Source organism: Umbelopsis ramanniana (genome assembly GCF_025399195.1).
Source record: "Umbelopsis ramanniana AG unplaced genomic scaffold K450scaffold_91, whole genome shotgun sequence".
NCBI lineage: Eukaryota > Fungi > Mucoromycota > Umbelopsidomycetes > Umbelopsidales > Umbelopsidaceae > Umbelopsis > Umbelopsis ramanniana.
Genome location: NW_026252177.1, coordinates 43648 through 55567, shown reverse-complemented (window position 1 = coordinate 55567; position 11920 = coordinate 43648). Strand labels below are relative to the sequence as shown.

The 11920-nt window shown below is 42.8% G+C and overlaps 5 protein-coding genes across 5 annotated transcripts; 4 read left to right on the top strand and 1 right to left on the bottom strand.

Annotated features, from left to right (window-relative positions):
• K450DRAFT_261996 (uncharacterized protein) lies at positions 1 to 725 on the top strand. The gene is made up of 3 exons (XM_051592395.1): positions 1 to 55; positions 114 to 303; positions 401 to 725. Exons 1-3 carry the CDS (start codon positions 48 to 50, stop codon positions 713 to 715), a joined length of 513 nt encoding a protein of 170 aa, XP_051440435.1. The 5' UTR covers positions 1 to 47; the 3' UTR covers positions 716 to 725.
• A 351-nt stretch (positions 726 to 1076) lies between these two features.
• Positions 1077 to 3528, top strand: K450DRAFT_261988 (uncharacterized protein). The gene is made up of 9 exons (XM_051592394.1): positions 1077 to 1214; positions 1328 to 1495; positions 1558 to 1688; positions 1758 to 1947; positions 2017 to 2337; positions 2420 to 2987; positions 3071 to 3141; positions 3207 to 3378; positions 3448 to 3528. Exons 1-8 carry the CDS (start codon positions 1187 to 1189, stop codon positions 3326 to 3328), a joined length of 1599 nt encoding a protein of 532 aa, XP_051440434.1. The 5' UTR covers positions 1077 to 1186; the 3' UTR covers positions 3329 to 3378; positions 3448 to 3528.
• On the bottom strand, positions 3193 to 6214 carry K450DRAFT_284372 (uncharacterized protein). The gene is made up of 6 exons (XM_051593504.1): positions 6111 to 6214; positions 5950 to 6043; positions 5770 to 5874; positions 5577 to 5688; positions 4979 to 5493; positions 3193 to 4910 (listed from the first exon to the last, which is right to left on the bottom strand). Exons 1-6 carry the CDS (start codon positions 6185 to 6187, stop codon positions 3660 to 3662), a joined length of 2154 nt encoding a protein of 717 aa, XP_051440433.1. The 5' UTR covers positions 6188 to 6214; the 3' UTR covers positions 3193 to 3659.
• Positions 6215 to 9086: 2872 nt separating this feature from the next.
• K450DRAFT_261981 (uncharacterized protein) lies at positions 9087 to 10603 on the top strand. Its single transcript, XM_051592393.1, has 7 exons — positions 9087 to 9214; positions 9294 to 9486; positions 9553 to 9665; positions 9757 to 9818; positions 9895 to 9950; positions 10014 to 10327; positions 10405 to 10603. Exons 1-7 carry the CDS (start codon positions 9212 to 9214, stop codon positions 10477 to 10479), a joined length of 816 nt encoding a protein of 271 aa, XP_051440432.1. The 5' UTR covers positions 9087 to 9211; the 3' UTR covers positions 10480 to 10603.
• Positions 10604 to 10904: 301 nt separating this feature from the next.
• Positions 10905 to 11748, top strand: K450DRAFT_261973 (uncharacterized protein). Its single transcript, XM_051592392.1, has 2 exons — positions 10905 to 11350; positions 11414 to 11748. Exons 1-2 carry the CDS (start codon positions 10960 to 10962, stop codon positions 11566 to 11568), a joined length of 546 nt encoding a protein of 181 aa, XP_051440431.1. The 5' UTR covers positions 10905 to 10959; the 3' UTR covers positions 11569 to 11748.
• Positions 11749 to 11920: the final 172 nt, after the last annotated feature.

Sequence of the window (11920 nt, the reverse complement as noted above, 5' to 3'; positions counted from 1 at the left end):
AAAAGCTTAAAATCAATTGTGCCTACAGTACTTTAACATTAATCGAAATGGTTAGGTACGATCCCAGCGATCCCTTTTTCTAGGGAATGATTTGGATACTGATCTTTGAGTAGTTTTCAGTGTGATGCTTGCTGCGACGTGGTGAAGAAGCCAAAGTTAGATCAACATAGACAGCGCTGCTGGGCAACATTCACATGCATTGACTGTTCAACTACTTTTCAAAACAACGACTACAAGTCCCATACTTCATGTATCAGCGAAGCCGAGAAATATGAAAAGTCAGTATACAAAGGTCCAAAGAAGGTAAGTCAATGGGAGGTTTAGGTTCAAGAAGCGAATTAAAATGCGATGTGGACCTAGGAAAGGTGAAGAAGACTGACATATGTTGCCGGCTTTGTAGGGTCAGAATGGTAATGGCAACAACCAAAAGAATTCAAGCCAAACTGTGAAGCCTGCCTCTCAGCCCCAATCTATCATTGCTGAAATTCAGGACAAGAAGAAGGAGCCATCAGCAGACAAGAAGAAGGATAAAAAGAGAAAGAAGGAGGAGTCTTCGTCTTCATCTTCTTCATCATCCAGTGAAAGTGAAGAGGAGGAGGAAAAGCCAAAGAAAAAGAAGAAATTGACAGTTTGGAGTGACAAGGAACTGAGTGAAGATCTAGGTGATAACATTTTATTGGCCATCCCCGCTGTTGTTGCAAAGGTAGGTCTCTAAAAAAAGATTACATCTCCACTCAGCTATCGTGATCCAAACTCATTGTTCTTCCATCTTTACAGGGCTCTGATTTGGTGTTGAAGGATGTCAAAAAGAAGGTTGTGAAGAAAATCACGTCGCATCCCAAAAACAAGGCCAAGAAGGATGATATCAAGGAAGCGTTTGAAGGATTGAAGGTTGTTGTTGATAAAGATGGTAGAATTTGCATACAATAGTCCACTCGTTTTACACTGTATATTATGCATAGAATAATCCCGACATGGTACAATACAACCGATAAAATTCTCCATCAGGCAAACGAGCCTTTCAATTTGCTCGAGCAAGGGTTGAGACCGATTCGAACGCCGCCCGATAATCTCTGTATGTTATTATAATTTTTTTTTTTTCATTCTGACTTTTGAGTAAAAGCGTCGTGTCGAGTTTCCTATCCGATCACTCCTTTACCTTATCCACAAGCGCTTGTTTTCTATCATGCAGAGAGCTTCTCAAGTCCTTAGAGGTAAGCGTACAATCAGTTTCATTGTGTTTGCCCCTGACCCTTGTCAGTATACCATAAAAGGTGATTAGTGTTCAGAAACCTAACATGCTGTTCATTTCGTTCATGCCATCTAGTGTCTACTGTTGGAACTGCCCAACGAGGCTTGACTGCCGCACCCCGTCTTGTTCAGCAGCGTTTGGCTTCCACCGTTGCTGGTGCATCTCCTAAGCGCGGCAAATGGCAAACTTTCAAGTCTGTTGTCAAGTACGGCACGGTCGGCGCTGTTGGTTATGGTCTTTACAGTAAGTTTGCTTGATAAGAGCTACTAAGCTTTACTTCACGATATTAAATATGGCCAACTTAGGTATGTATCACCAACGTTTCCCCGGCGAACAGCTCCCATTTGATGCTTCCAAGCGCACCATTGTGGTTTTGGGTAGCGGATGGGCTTCTACTTCCTTCCTCAAGTCCATTGATACCGAACAGTACAATGTCGTAAGTTTGCATTTTTCACATGCCTGATATTTCATTATGGGTTTGTGACATTAATCATACATCACATAGGTGGTTGTTTCTCCCCGTAACTACTTCTTGTTCACTCCTTTGTTGCCCAGTTGTACTGTCGGTACCATTGATGTTAGATCCATCGTTGAGCCTACCCGTTTCATTACCCGCCACAAGTCTCGCGAAGTCAAGGTCTATGAGGCTGAGTGTACCGAGATTGACCCCGTCAAGAAGACCATTACCATTGCTGGTATGTATTTTGGCCTTCATTCCGATATGTTTTAGCACAGTCACTGACATGTGCGAATTTTCTGTTTAGACAATTCCGAAATTAAGGGTGATTCTGCCCAAGCAACTCTTGAATATGATTATTTGGTCATTGGTACTGGTGCTACCAACCAAACCTTTGGTATCAAGGGTGTTGAGGAGCATGCATGCTTCTTGAAGGAGGTCTGGGATGCTCAAAAGATCCGTACCAAGGTCATGGACTGCATTGAGACTGCAGCTTTCCCCGGTCAAGCTGAAGAGGAAATTGAGCGCTTGTTGCATATGGTCGTTGTTGGTGGTGGTCCCACTGGTATCGAATATGCTGCCGAACTTCACGATTTCCTCAAGGAAGATCTTGCTTCCTGGTATCCTGGTACGTATAAATGAACTGATAACATGCATTATTACAATGGAATCTCGCAGCTAACATGCACTGTCTTTTTTTTTTTTTTAAGAACTTGCTGAGAAGATCAAGATTACTCTTGTTGAAGCTCTTCCCAACGTCCTCCCTGCTTTCTCCAAGCAATTGATCGATTACACTGAAACCACCTTCAAGGAACAGAACATCACCATCCATACCAAGACTATGGTGAAGGAAGTCAAGGAGAAGGAAATTATCGTTCAGCAAGCTGATGGTACTAAGGCTAACATTCCTTATGGTTTGTTGGTTTGGGCTACTGGTAACACCGTCCGCCCCGTTATCCGTAACTTGATGGCTAAGTTGCCTGAACACCAAACTGTTCGTCGTGGTTTGGCTGTTGACGATTGGCTCCAATTGAACGGAACTGAGGGTATCTATGCTCTCGGTGATGCTTCTGCCACCAAGTACGCCCCTACTGCTCAAGTTGCATCTCAACAAGGTAAATACCTTGCTCGCCTCTTTGGTCAGCTCGCTGTTTGCGATAAGATGGAGGAGGAGCTCAAGACTCTGGAGGATGGCGATGAGAAGGAGAAGAAGGCTCGCAAGTTGCAAAAGGCCAAATCCATCAAGCCTTTCGAATACACTCACCAAGGTTCATTGGCGTAAGTTGAATTCATGTTCGTGCTAGGTTGGGGCAGAGGTAAAATATATGACTAACCCTGTCCGTTTGGGGTTGATCTCACAGCTACATTGGATCTGACCGTGCTATTGCTGATTTGCCCTTCGGTGGCGGTAATGTCGCATCCGGTGGTGTCGGTAAGTTATCTCTTTGACAAAAGTCGTACCTGCTTCATGCATGTTACTGATGTTGCTCTGTTTAGCCACTTTCTTGTTCTGGCGCTCCGCTTATCTTTCCAACCTCTTCTCTGGCCGTAACCGATCACTCGTTGTCACTGACTGGATCAAGAAGAACATTCTCGGTCGCGATATCTCCAGAGAATAAGATTCATTCCCTTATGCCCTCATGCTAAAACCATTCATCATAGACAGATGGTAACGCTTATAATGACATAGTATTACATTGCTCGTCTTTCCTTTTTCATATTTGTATTTATTTATCAGCATCAATAGAGAATCATTTCTTTTTCCCATAACAAATTTCTATCGTACAAGTTTATTGACACACCGTCAAGTGTTCTTCCAGGCCAAAAAAGTAGTTCACATAAATAATAAGGGGAAAGCATTATATAGATGGCGTGGGTGGAGAGTTAAGAACAAAACAGTCTATAATGGTACATCTGGAAGCCAATCGAGACAATAGCAAACGCAAACGTTTACTCGGCGTCTTCCTCTTCATCTTCGTCTTCAAGACCACCTTCTTCATCTTCATCGAGATCATCTTCATTTGCCTTTCGATGGATGAGAGGCTTGATGAGTCGGTCAAAGTAAGGATGTTCTTTTGGAGGGTTCTGTTGCTTGACTTGAGCAAAGTAATGGACGTAAACATCACCATCCTTGCGACCGAGAGGACTGTTGACAATGTAGTCAGAGTAGTTGAATGCATCAACCAGAGGAATAGCTTGATCACGGACGATCTTGCAAAGGCCGTTGACCTTGGATCGAATAAAGCTAATTTGAGCAGGAGAGAAGTATTCATATTGCAAGAAAGCGCCGGCATTATCTTCAATGGTATAGAGACCGTAAAGGTAGCAGACATCGATCAACACCTTGCGCAAATCTTCGGAGGCCTTGGAGATACCGTCGACGAAGCGCTTGAAGAGGTATCCATAAGAGTGAAGCTTGGCAGCATAAAGACGAGATTGTGAGCATTGTTCATATGCTTCATCAACATCAACGCCTCGCTTGACGCAGCCATCGAATTCTTCCGCAGCTTGCTGAACGGCATTGGCACAAACCACATCCCAGGCTTCGGTAATGACTTGAACGGAAACAATCTCCTCAACATTCTTGACTGAGCACTTCTTACCAATGAGTTGGTTGAGATTATTAAGATATGCAACACCAGAGCCGAGCTTCTTGCCTTCTTGTGCTTCACGGTAGGAGCTGATCAAATATCGGCCAGCTTGCAAAGTCAAGATGGTGTTATCACCTTCCCAGGTACAATGAACAGCAAAGTCTTGATACATTCCAGCAAGGCCAGTATAAGCAGAGTAACCATGACCACCGCAAGCTTGACGGCATTGTTCAATGGTATTGAGACAGTTCCAGGTACAAAAAGCTTTAAGACCAGCGCTAGTGGCGTGAGTTTCCTTCAAATTCTCCATAACTTGTTGAAGATCAGCATCATCTGGGCTGGCACTTTCCAACTGGTCCATCATGGTAAGATACATTTCCATCATTTCAGTACCCGTAAAGTGCATGGCGAAAGCTTGAGCCAAAAGTGGCATCAATCGACGTTGGTGGATAGGGTAATCAAGAAGCTTGGTTTCGACACCTTGGTTAGCCTTGGTGGCGAATTGGCGGCGGACAGCAGCATATCGGACAGCGATGGTCAAAGCCTTCTTGGCGACATTACCGCTATCGACTACCATGGCGGCACGACCTTGCAACAAAGCACCATAGGTCTTTCATGTTGGAAGAACATTAGGAATGGATGAAGAAATAAGGTAGTCATTATTCTGATACAACTTACCAATTGTTGTAACTTGGGTTCCTTGACTTGGCCGGAGCGTGAGACCTTGGTATGCTTCATCAACATATAGGATCTAGGGATGCGGACATTGGTAAAAGTAATCCAACCATTGTCAATACCGTCACGGCCCATCTTCTTGCCGATATCACCAATGTTAACACCAGCGAGAAGAGAATAATCATTGGGATCTCTCAATGGAACAACAAAGGATTTGACGCCATATCGCTTGCCTCCAACAAGAAGCTGAGCGAACACGACAGCATGTGTAGCGGTATGAGCAGCACCACCGATCCACCACTTGGTAGCAGTGATAGTGGGAGAGTGGATGACGAATTGATCAGAGGCTTCATCGAATGTGGCAGTGGTTTCAACACCAGCAACGTTGGATCCGTGGCCGATTTCGGTCATGGCAAAACAACCAATCATTCCATTCAAGGAAACAGCACCCTTAGATGCCCAGTAGCTGAATTGACCAGGTGTTGCACTTCCTTGAAGAGCACCAAAGAACAAGCCATCTGATAAGTGAGACATATGTTAGCAAGGTTTTGTCATGTGAAAGCTTTCAAGAAACCCACATGCATGTAGAGGGCATACTAACAGTGAACTCCGAAGCGGGTCCAGAAACCAGGATCAACCAAAGAAACCACCTCCATACGCTTTCTGAAAGTATTGACGGATTCATTGGTCAAATGGTGAAGCAAGCTGCGAAACTGCATAGACAAAGTTAATACCCAAACTCCATGCGAAACCGCCTGCGACAATAAGAAAAAAAAAAGGGACAGAAATCGTACCTTCTCCATTGTTCTCTCGCGCAATTGATCCTTGGTAAGGTCGTGGAAGTCATTCATACGAAAAACTTGATCTCGCTCAAGTTCTAGCATCATACGTTCTCTGACCTATAGGGTGAGGTAACCCCAGTCAGCCATGAGTACGTCACGGTACGCTACCGAGGTTTTGATCAAAACACTTACCAGAGTAGCAGACTTTCCTCCGTCCAAAAGATAAGTCATTGCTCTAATATCAAAGGCAGCCTTGTTTCTTTCTTCTTTCATGCTCTCAACGGGGCTAATGCAATGGGAATGTAAGTTACGGTGAGGAGGCCTACGAGACGCGGTTTTGAGAGGTTACTTACGAGACAGCGAGGGCTCTCTCTTCTTCCGGGGAAAGGTGCTGCTTAACGGCTTGAACTCTTGCTTTTGCAGAAGACATTTTGAAGGATTGTTGGATAAACAAGCGAATGAATGAGCAAAGTCGCCTTTTAATAGGCGGCAATTAGTACCAACAAATGTTCCGTTTTGGGATAATGACTTCCCAAATTTTCACGTGCCTCTTTCATATGATTGATGGTTTTGACAGACACTCTCGTGAAATTCCACACCAAATTAAACATTTGCATGGACAGAAGTGCCTGAAGAGATCATCGCTAACCATCAGGGCCGATGACGGCAGATTTTTTTAAAATGGAAGCAGAACGTCATTGATGATGGAAAAATTGGCTTCATTATTTATACTGGACACTGCATTTTTGGCTTGGCTTTTTAACAGCTTAAGGTAAATGGAGAGGTCATATAGGGCTTTGCGAATGTATAGAACATAATCAGCAAAATATAAGGGAGTATGAGTGGTAAAATGTAAACATAAAAAAAACAGTAGGAAGAGCTGGAAACAAATTTTAAAGTGGGCTGCCTTGAACGGGGAGACAGTAATTGTTGTTGAGTGTGTTGTAGTGTTGAGATTTTTTCTTGAAGTTGGTGTTGTTGTGGGGGTGGTGGTTATACTTTTCAGCTTTTTTAGGTCGGCTTTACGAATGCTTTTATACTAGACTTGAATCATGTTTGGCTTTTGGTAATTTTAAAGGGGATATGAACCAGCCATATCCAACGAAGAGCTTGTTCTGCTTTTCATTTCATTTCGATCTCAAGAGTGAGCATGTCTTTCTTGTGTGACCCCACTGCCAAAAAGACCGCCAGTCAAATATATAAAAAATATATAATTAGATCTCCGCTCGTACAGCATGGCCAAGAGAAGCTTTTCTTACCTGTCCACAGTGATCACTGTAATCGCCCAACACCGAAGTGACAACAACGCAAAATGAAAGATGGCGCGTTAGGGATGTTGGATTAGTAAATGCTCTGGGTATTTCGCTTACCATTGTCCTCCGGTTAAATTAACGGGTTTAATTGGCGGCGGTGGCATCCTCCTTCAACGCTAAATATGAGCAGGTGAATGCGAGGAATGGTTTTTCGGTAGAAAATACTTCGTGTAGATAACAAAGACAAACTTTGATGAAAAGCGGAAGAAGAAGAGTTGGGAAGAATAGACCTTGATAGGAAAAGTGACTTAAAATAAATAGAAAGAAAAAAAAAAATGGGTGGAAATTTCACAAAGACAGCATGTCCTGCTAGTCGAAACATAAATACATACTGTAATCCTCACAACTGCATCCACAGTAAGTGTGTAATTACATCCAAAAGAAGGTTGAACTTCCTTTGTAACGCTGATTACAGTTGAATCACCTTTTCGATTGCTAAATTTGCATTGCAACTAACCTGTAGTCGCGCGGTCTAAGGGTCCTTTGACTCTCCCTGTTACAAATGTAAATATTTTGGGATCACTGCATGAAACATGGCACCTATTTTGTCGTACTTGTAGTTCTTTATACACTGATCACTTCTTTGGTGATCATGTCTTGATAAGCGAAGGAAAAAAGACGAACCTGGAGCCCCATAATTTTTGGGGTAGGACAAGAACCTTCGGCGCAGAGAAGGGCTGCTGTCATTTGTTTTCTTTTTGTAGGTTCGCGCTTGCAGGCGTTGCCCATACACAGGTAGTTTGGCGATATTTGGAATGGGGCTTCTCTGACGATCTTTCATTCTAACATGGAGAAAGATTCTTTTCTATCTAAACTGTAGACACAACATTCGTCTTGAAGGTGAAATCAGACTGGAGATCAATATATTGCATCCACCAAAGCGGCTGTTTCACTGCAATCTGCGTGCCATTAGGCAATTTTGTTCATACCGATCACGTAAATATTGAAGGGCTCGACTCTCTTGTCTCTCATATTACATTCTTTATGTGTCATAGCGAGAAGCGGATAGATCTTTGGAAAAATGGCGCCTTTGACCGGAACTGCTGCACCATCACAAAAAAAATCGTGCTCACTCCCAAGCCAAGTCATCACCAACCTCCCGGATATTCCTTTTTGTAATAAGGTTGATTTTCTACCCTACTGGCATAAATGGGCCTGTTGTGAGTTTATATATAGTTAGGCACTGTCATCCACTCGCTATTGACCGCATCTCCGAGTTTCTTGCCTTTTTCTACACGGCCGACTTCTTTGATACAAATATCCTTTTTGTTTATCTGTTTGAACGGGCAAAGTGTGTAGCCACCAGATCTTTCTTTCCTTTGTTTGTTACGCAAACAAATATCTTTCTAACTTTTGGGGTAGATGTACACAGTTCTGTTCTGGGTCAGCTGTCACTTTTAAGAAAGACGAAAAGCGAAAAAAAAAAAAAAAGATTGCCTAACGTACTGTTATGGGTATTGTAAGCAAACTGCACGTAACACGGTGAAGAGATAAAGCACATTAGGTTTTTATGATGTTGATCGTCGCATTTGAGCTTTTGAAGTACCTTTGCACTGGTTCCTCTCTTTAGCGAACTTTACTAAGACGAAACCACGTTCATGTTTGAAGGAAACTGTCTGTGCCCTCAGTCTATCCAAAAAGGTAAAGCTTGTGATACCAACGGAAAATAGCGGTGCCACTTCTGAGATGTAGGGTTGCTTCATGCTATCCTGCCAACGCATTGATGTAGCATTATTTGATGCCTTACATACTTAACTAAGAGAGAACTCATGGACTATTGGACGTCATTCATCACTATCTGAATGGCATTCGATTTGCAACTGGGTAATATTGGGGTGTGTCATTTGGAACAAAAGCCGCAGCAAGAAAGTCCCTTTCAAGTTAAACACAGTTGTTTAGGAAGCTTATCGACCCTCTTGAAATGAAAGCTATAATGTAATAATAATAAAATAATAATACTGATTATGCGTAAATTACTGCTTAACAGCATCCCGAATTTTTTTTTTTCGCTTGGCTGTCAAATGAGTGGAGGGCAAACCCTTCTTTCAATCACGTGATCAATCTGGGCGATCAAAAAATACAGTGCAGAAAAACTGCACTGCGAATCCATTGCAATCAAGTAACACGATCCAGCTACTCAAATGGTAATTGATCTTTTGTCGAATCTCTATAATTGCCCTCATACAAACGTTCTTTTAACGACTAACCATACCATTGCATTAGGCACGTAATGAAGAAAAGGCTCAGTCCATGCTGTATCGCTTTCGAGAGGCGCAAGCTGCAGAATTAGGATTGTCACGGCCTCAGAAAAAGAGACCTGCTGTCGCATCCGAAGTCAGAAACTTGCCAGAATCAGAAAAATGGAGAAGACAGGTGCTGAGTGAAATCTCGCGAAAAGTGTCCAAGATTCAAGATAGTAAGCAGTGTTTTGTTTTTCATCAAGCGCCACCTTAACCCTACGTTGACCGTAAGTCCTCTATAGCCGGTCTTTCCGATTACCAAGTTCGCGACCTCAACGATGAGATCAATAAGCTCATGAGAGAAAAGCTGGCGTGGGAACACCGGATAAAGGAATTAGGAGGTCCGGATTATTTCGTAAGTCAAACAATGAGGGTGCTTCGTACAGTTTGCAACATGGATGGAAAAGGTTTTGACTTGTTAACACATGATTCATTAATTTGTATAGAAAATAGCTCCTAGGCTGATGGACCAAGAAGGCAGGGAGGTGCCTGGTAATAGAGGATACAAGTAAGTTCCTTGAACTGACGCGAATCAAATGGATGATTCGAGTAAACCTCATGTAACTAATTTTATCCATCTCTAGGTATTTCGGTAGAGCCAAAGATCTTCCAGGCGTTCGAGAGCTGTTCGAGCAAGAAGGTACGTTGAGAGCGGTGTCAGCAGGTCATCTGTATTTATTCAATGCTGAATTATTGTAAGCAGCCCAAGAACCTGTCAAGAAGACAAGACAAGATTTATACAGAAATGTGGACGCGGATTATTACGGATATCGTGACGAAGAAGACGGGAGCCTTTTAGAATACGAAGCGGAAAGACAGAAGGAATTGCTTGAGCAGAGCAAGGATATAACATATCAACCGGACGACGTACCCGACGAAATGCAGGTCGATGGCGAAGACACGCGGACACAGCAACTCGACGTCAATGGCGCAATAAGTGATAATTTAGCAAAAGGCGCAGCTGTTCCAACACAGCAGGAAATTGAGCAAATTCTTGTGCAAAGACGAAGGCAACAAGTAAGTATCAACAACAAACCTTTGGCGGCAATTTATATCACGATTGTTAATTGTTCTACACTTCTTCTTTTTACTAGTTACTGGATAAATATGTGTCGCAGGATATAGAGGAAAGTGAAAAGGAAACGAAACAACTCACTGGCTTAGCATAGATTTACTCCATTCTGTTCGCTTGTATCGTTGAGTCTGATATCATAAAATGTGTAAATCCCAAAACCCAACGTCGACTTCACGCCACCCTTGATGACCATAGATGGTAAAGCTGTTTTGCATCCACATTTTTGCCATCATTTGGGTAAGGTCATGTCGATATAGAAAGCTGTGTACCAAACATTGAGGCAAGTTGTGTAAGATTATTTGCTAGCCAGTGTATTCCAACGACTGTGCACCACACCTGACTTTATAAATACGCGTATTTATCTTCAAAGTAAGCAAACATATCATTCGCCATAGCCTTGTCAATCATTACTGCTTCCAGCTTGATATAGACGGGTATCGCCGTCGAACAGAATGATAAACCACTCACTCGGCCAACGTGAGTCAATTCAATCTGCGAACGAATATTTTCTATATTTTTTTTTTTTGGAATGTCAACTCTTGATACCTGAGCATTTCCAACCCATAATCTAAACATGTTTAGTACGCGAGCTAGCACTTCAATGCTCTCTATGGCTAGAGCAATGACATTGAACACATCCCGTCAATCAAGACGATACCTTTCCAATCTTCCTCGAGAGCGTCGGTCCTTGCCCAAAGAAGCACCTCGTCGAACACCTCTTTTGGTCGGAGCAGGCATAGTAGGTGTGTCTCTGTGGATAGGAGGACTTTCTTATGCTATGAACTATCAGCGACAATCCAGCAGCGTTGTGCACGGAACACTTTTTACCGTTCGCTATGATCCTCGAGTTCGCGCTCTACTTGGAGAAAACGTTGGGTATGCTGACTCCTGGGCTTGGATTGACGGCTCCGTCAATCACTTGAAGGGTCAAGTCAATATCAAGTTTAATATCAAAGGCGACAATGGTAAGTAACAACAACGTTTTTTAATCCCACGTATAGTCCCCCTTTACTCAGTACAAATATCAGGTCAAACGGCCAAGGTCCATTTTGCATCACGTAGAGACGGTAACCAATGGCAAACCTTGGTTTTCAACGTAGTCAGGGAGGATGGCGTTGTCATCAATCTCGACCAGCGAGAATTGACTGATACTGGTGCCCCAGTGATGGCCCTTTCATCTTGATTTTGTATCTTTTATGTTTGTACAAAGGCTGTAAAATAGAGGAAAAATCAGGCTAGATTTTAGTATTTTAGATAGATATTTGATAAACAGATGCTTGGTTTTTCAATTTTTTGTACGTTTCCCGCTGCTTTGAAATGTGGTCAACGTACTTAAGAAAGATTGCTATCCCATCATTCCCATTACAGTCGGTTCCCTTCAATCAGGATTTTTTGTTTTCACCTCCTGCTACCCCGCAAGAAAAAATATTTCGGCGCTATCTTACCCCTGTACCCCAGTTTGTACCTTATGGGTTCACAACGACTGCAAGTCTCGGATTATAATCAATATACCTTCAGTCAGTGAATGGATATGC

Excerpts from the sequence above, each read along its gene's own strand:
- K450DRAFT_261996 (XM_051592395.1), top strand. Across the intron at positions 304-400 it reads TATACAAAGGTCCAAAGAAG|GGTCAGAATGGTAATGGCAA; the intron begins GTAAGTCAATGG and ends CCGGCTTTGTAG.
- K450DRAFT_261988 (XM_051592394.1), top strand. The coding sequence starts at position 1,187 with ATGCAGAGAGCTTCTCAAGTCCTTAGAG. Across the intron at positions 1,496-1,557 it reads TGTTGGTTATGGTCTTTACA|GTATGTATCACCAACGTTTC; the intron begins GTAAGTTTGCTT and ends TGGCCAACTTAG. Across the intron at positions 2,338-2,419 it reads TCTTGCTTCCTGGTATCCTG|AACTTGCTGAGAAGATCAAG; the intron begins GTACGTATAAAT and ends TTTTTTTTTAAG.
- K450DRAFT_284372 (XM_051593504.1), bottom strand. The coding sequence starts at position 6,187 with ATGTCTTCTGCAAAAGCAAGAGTTCAAGCCGTTAAGCAGCACCTTTCC. Across the intron at positions 5,689-5,769 it reads GCGAGAGAACAATGGAGAAG|TTTCGCAGCTTGCTTCACCA; the intron begins GTACGATTTCTG and ends TTGTCTATGCAG. Across the intron at positions 5,494-5,576 it reads GACCCGCTTCGGAGTTCACT|ATGGCTTGTTCTTTGGTGCT; the intron begins GTTAGTATGCCC and ends CTCACTTATCAG.
- K450DRAFT_261981 (XM_051592393.1), top strand. Across the intron at positions 9,666-9,756 it reads TAGGAGGTCCGGATTATTTC|AAAATAGCTCCTAGGCTGAT; the intron begins GTAAGTCAAACA and ends TAATTTGTATAG. Across the intron at positions 9,951-10,013 it reads AGAGCTGTTCGAGCAAGAAG|CCCAAGAACCTGTCAAGAAG; the intron begins GTACGTTGAGAG and ends TATTGTAAGCAG.
- K450DRAFT_261973 (XM_051592392.1), top strand. The coding sequence starts at position 10,960 with ATGTTTAGTACGCGAGCTAGCACTTCAATGCTCTCTATGGCTAGAGCA. Across the intron at positions 11,351-11,413 it reads TAATATCAAAGGCGACAATG|GTCAAACGGCCAAGGTCCAT; the intron begins GTAAGTAACAAC and ends TACAAATATCAG.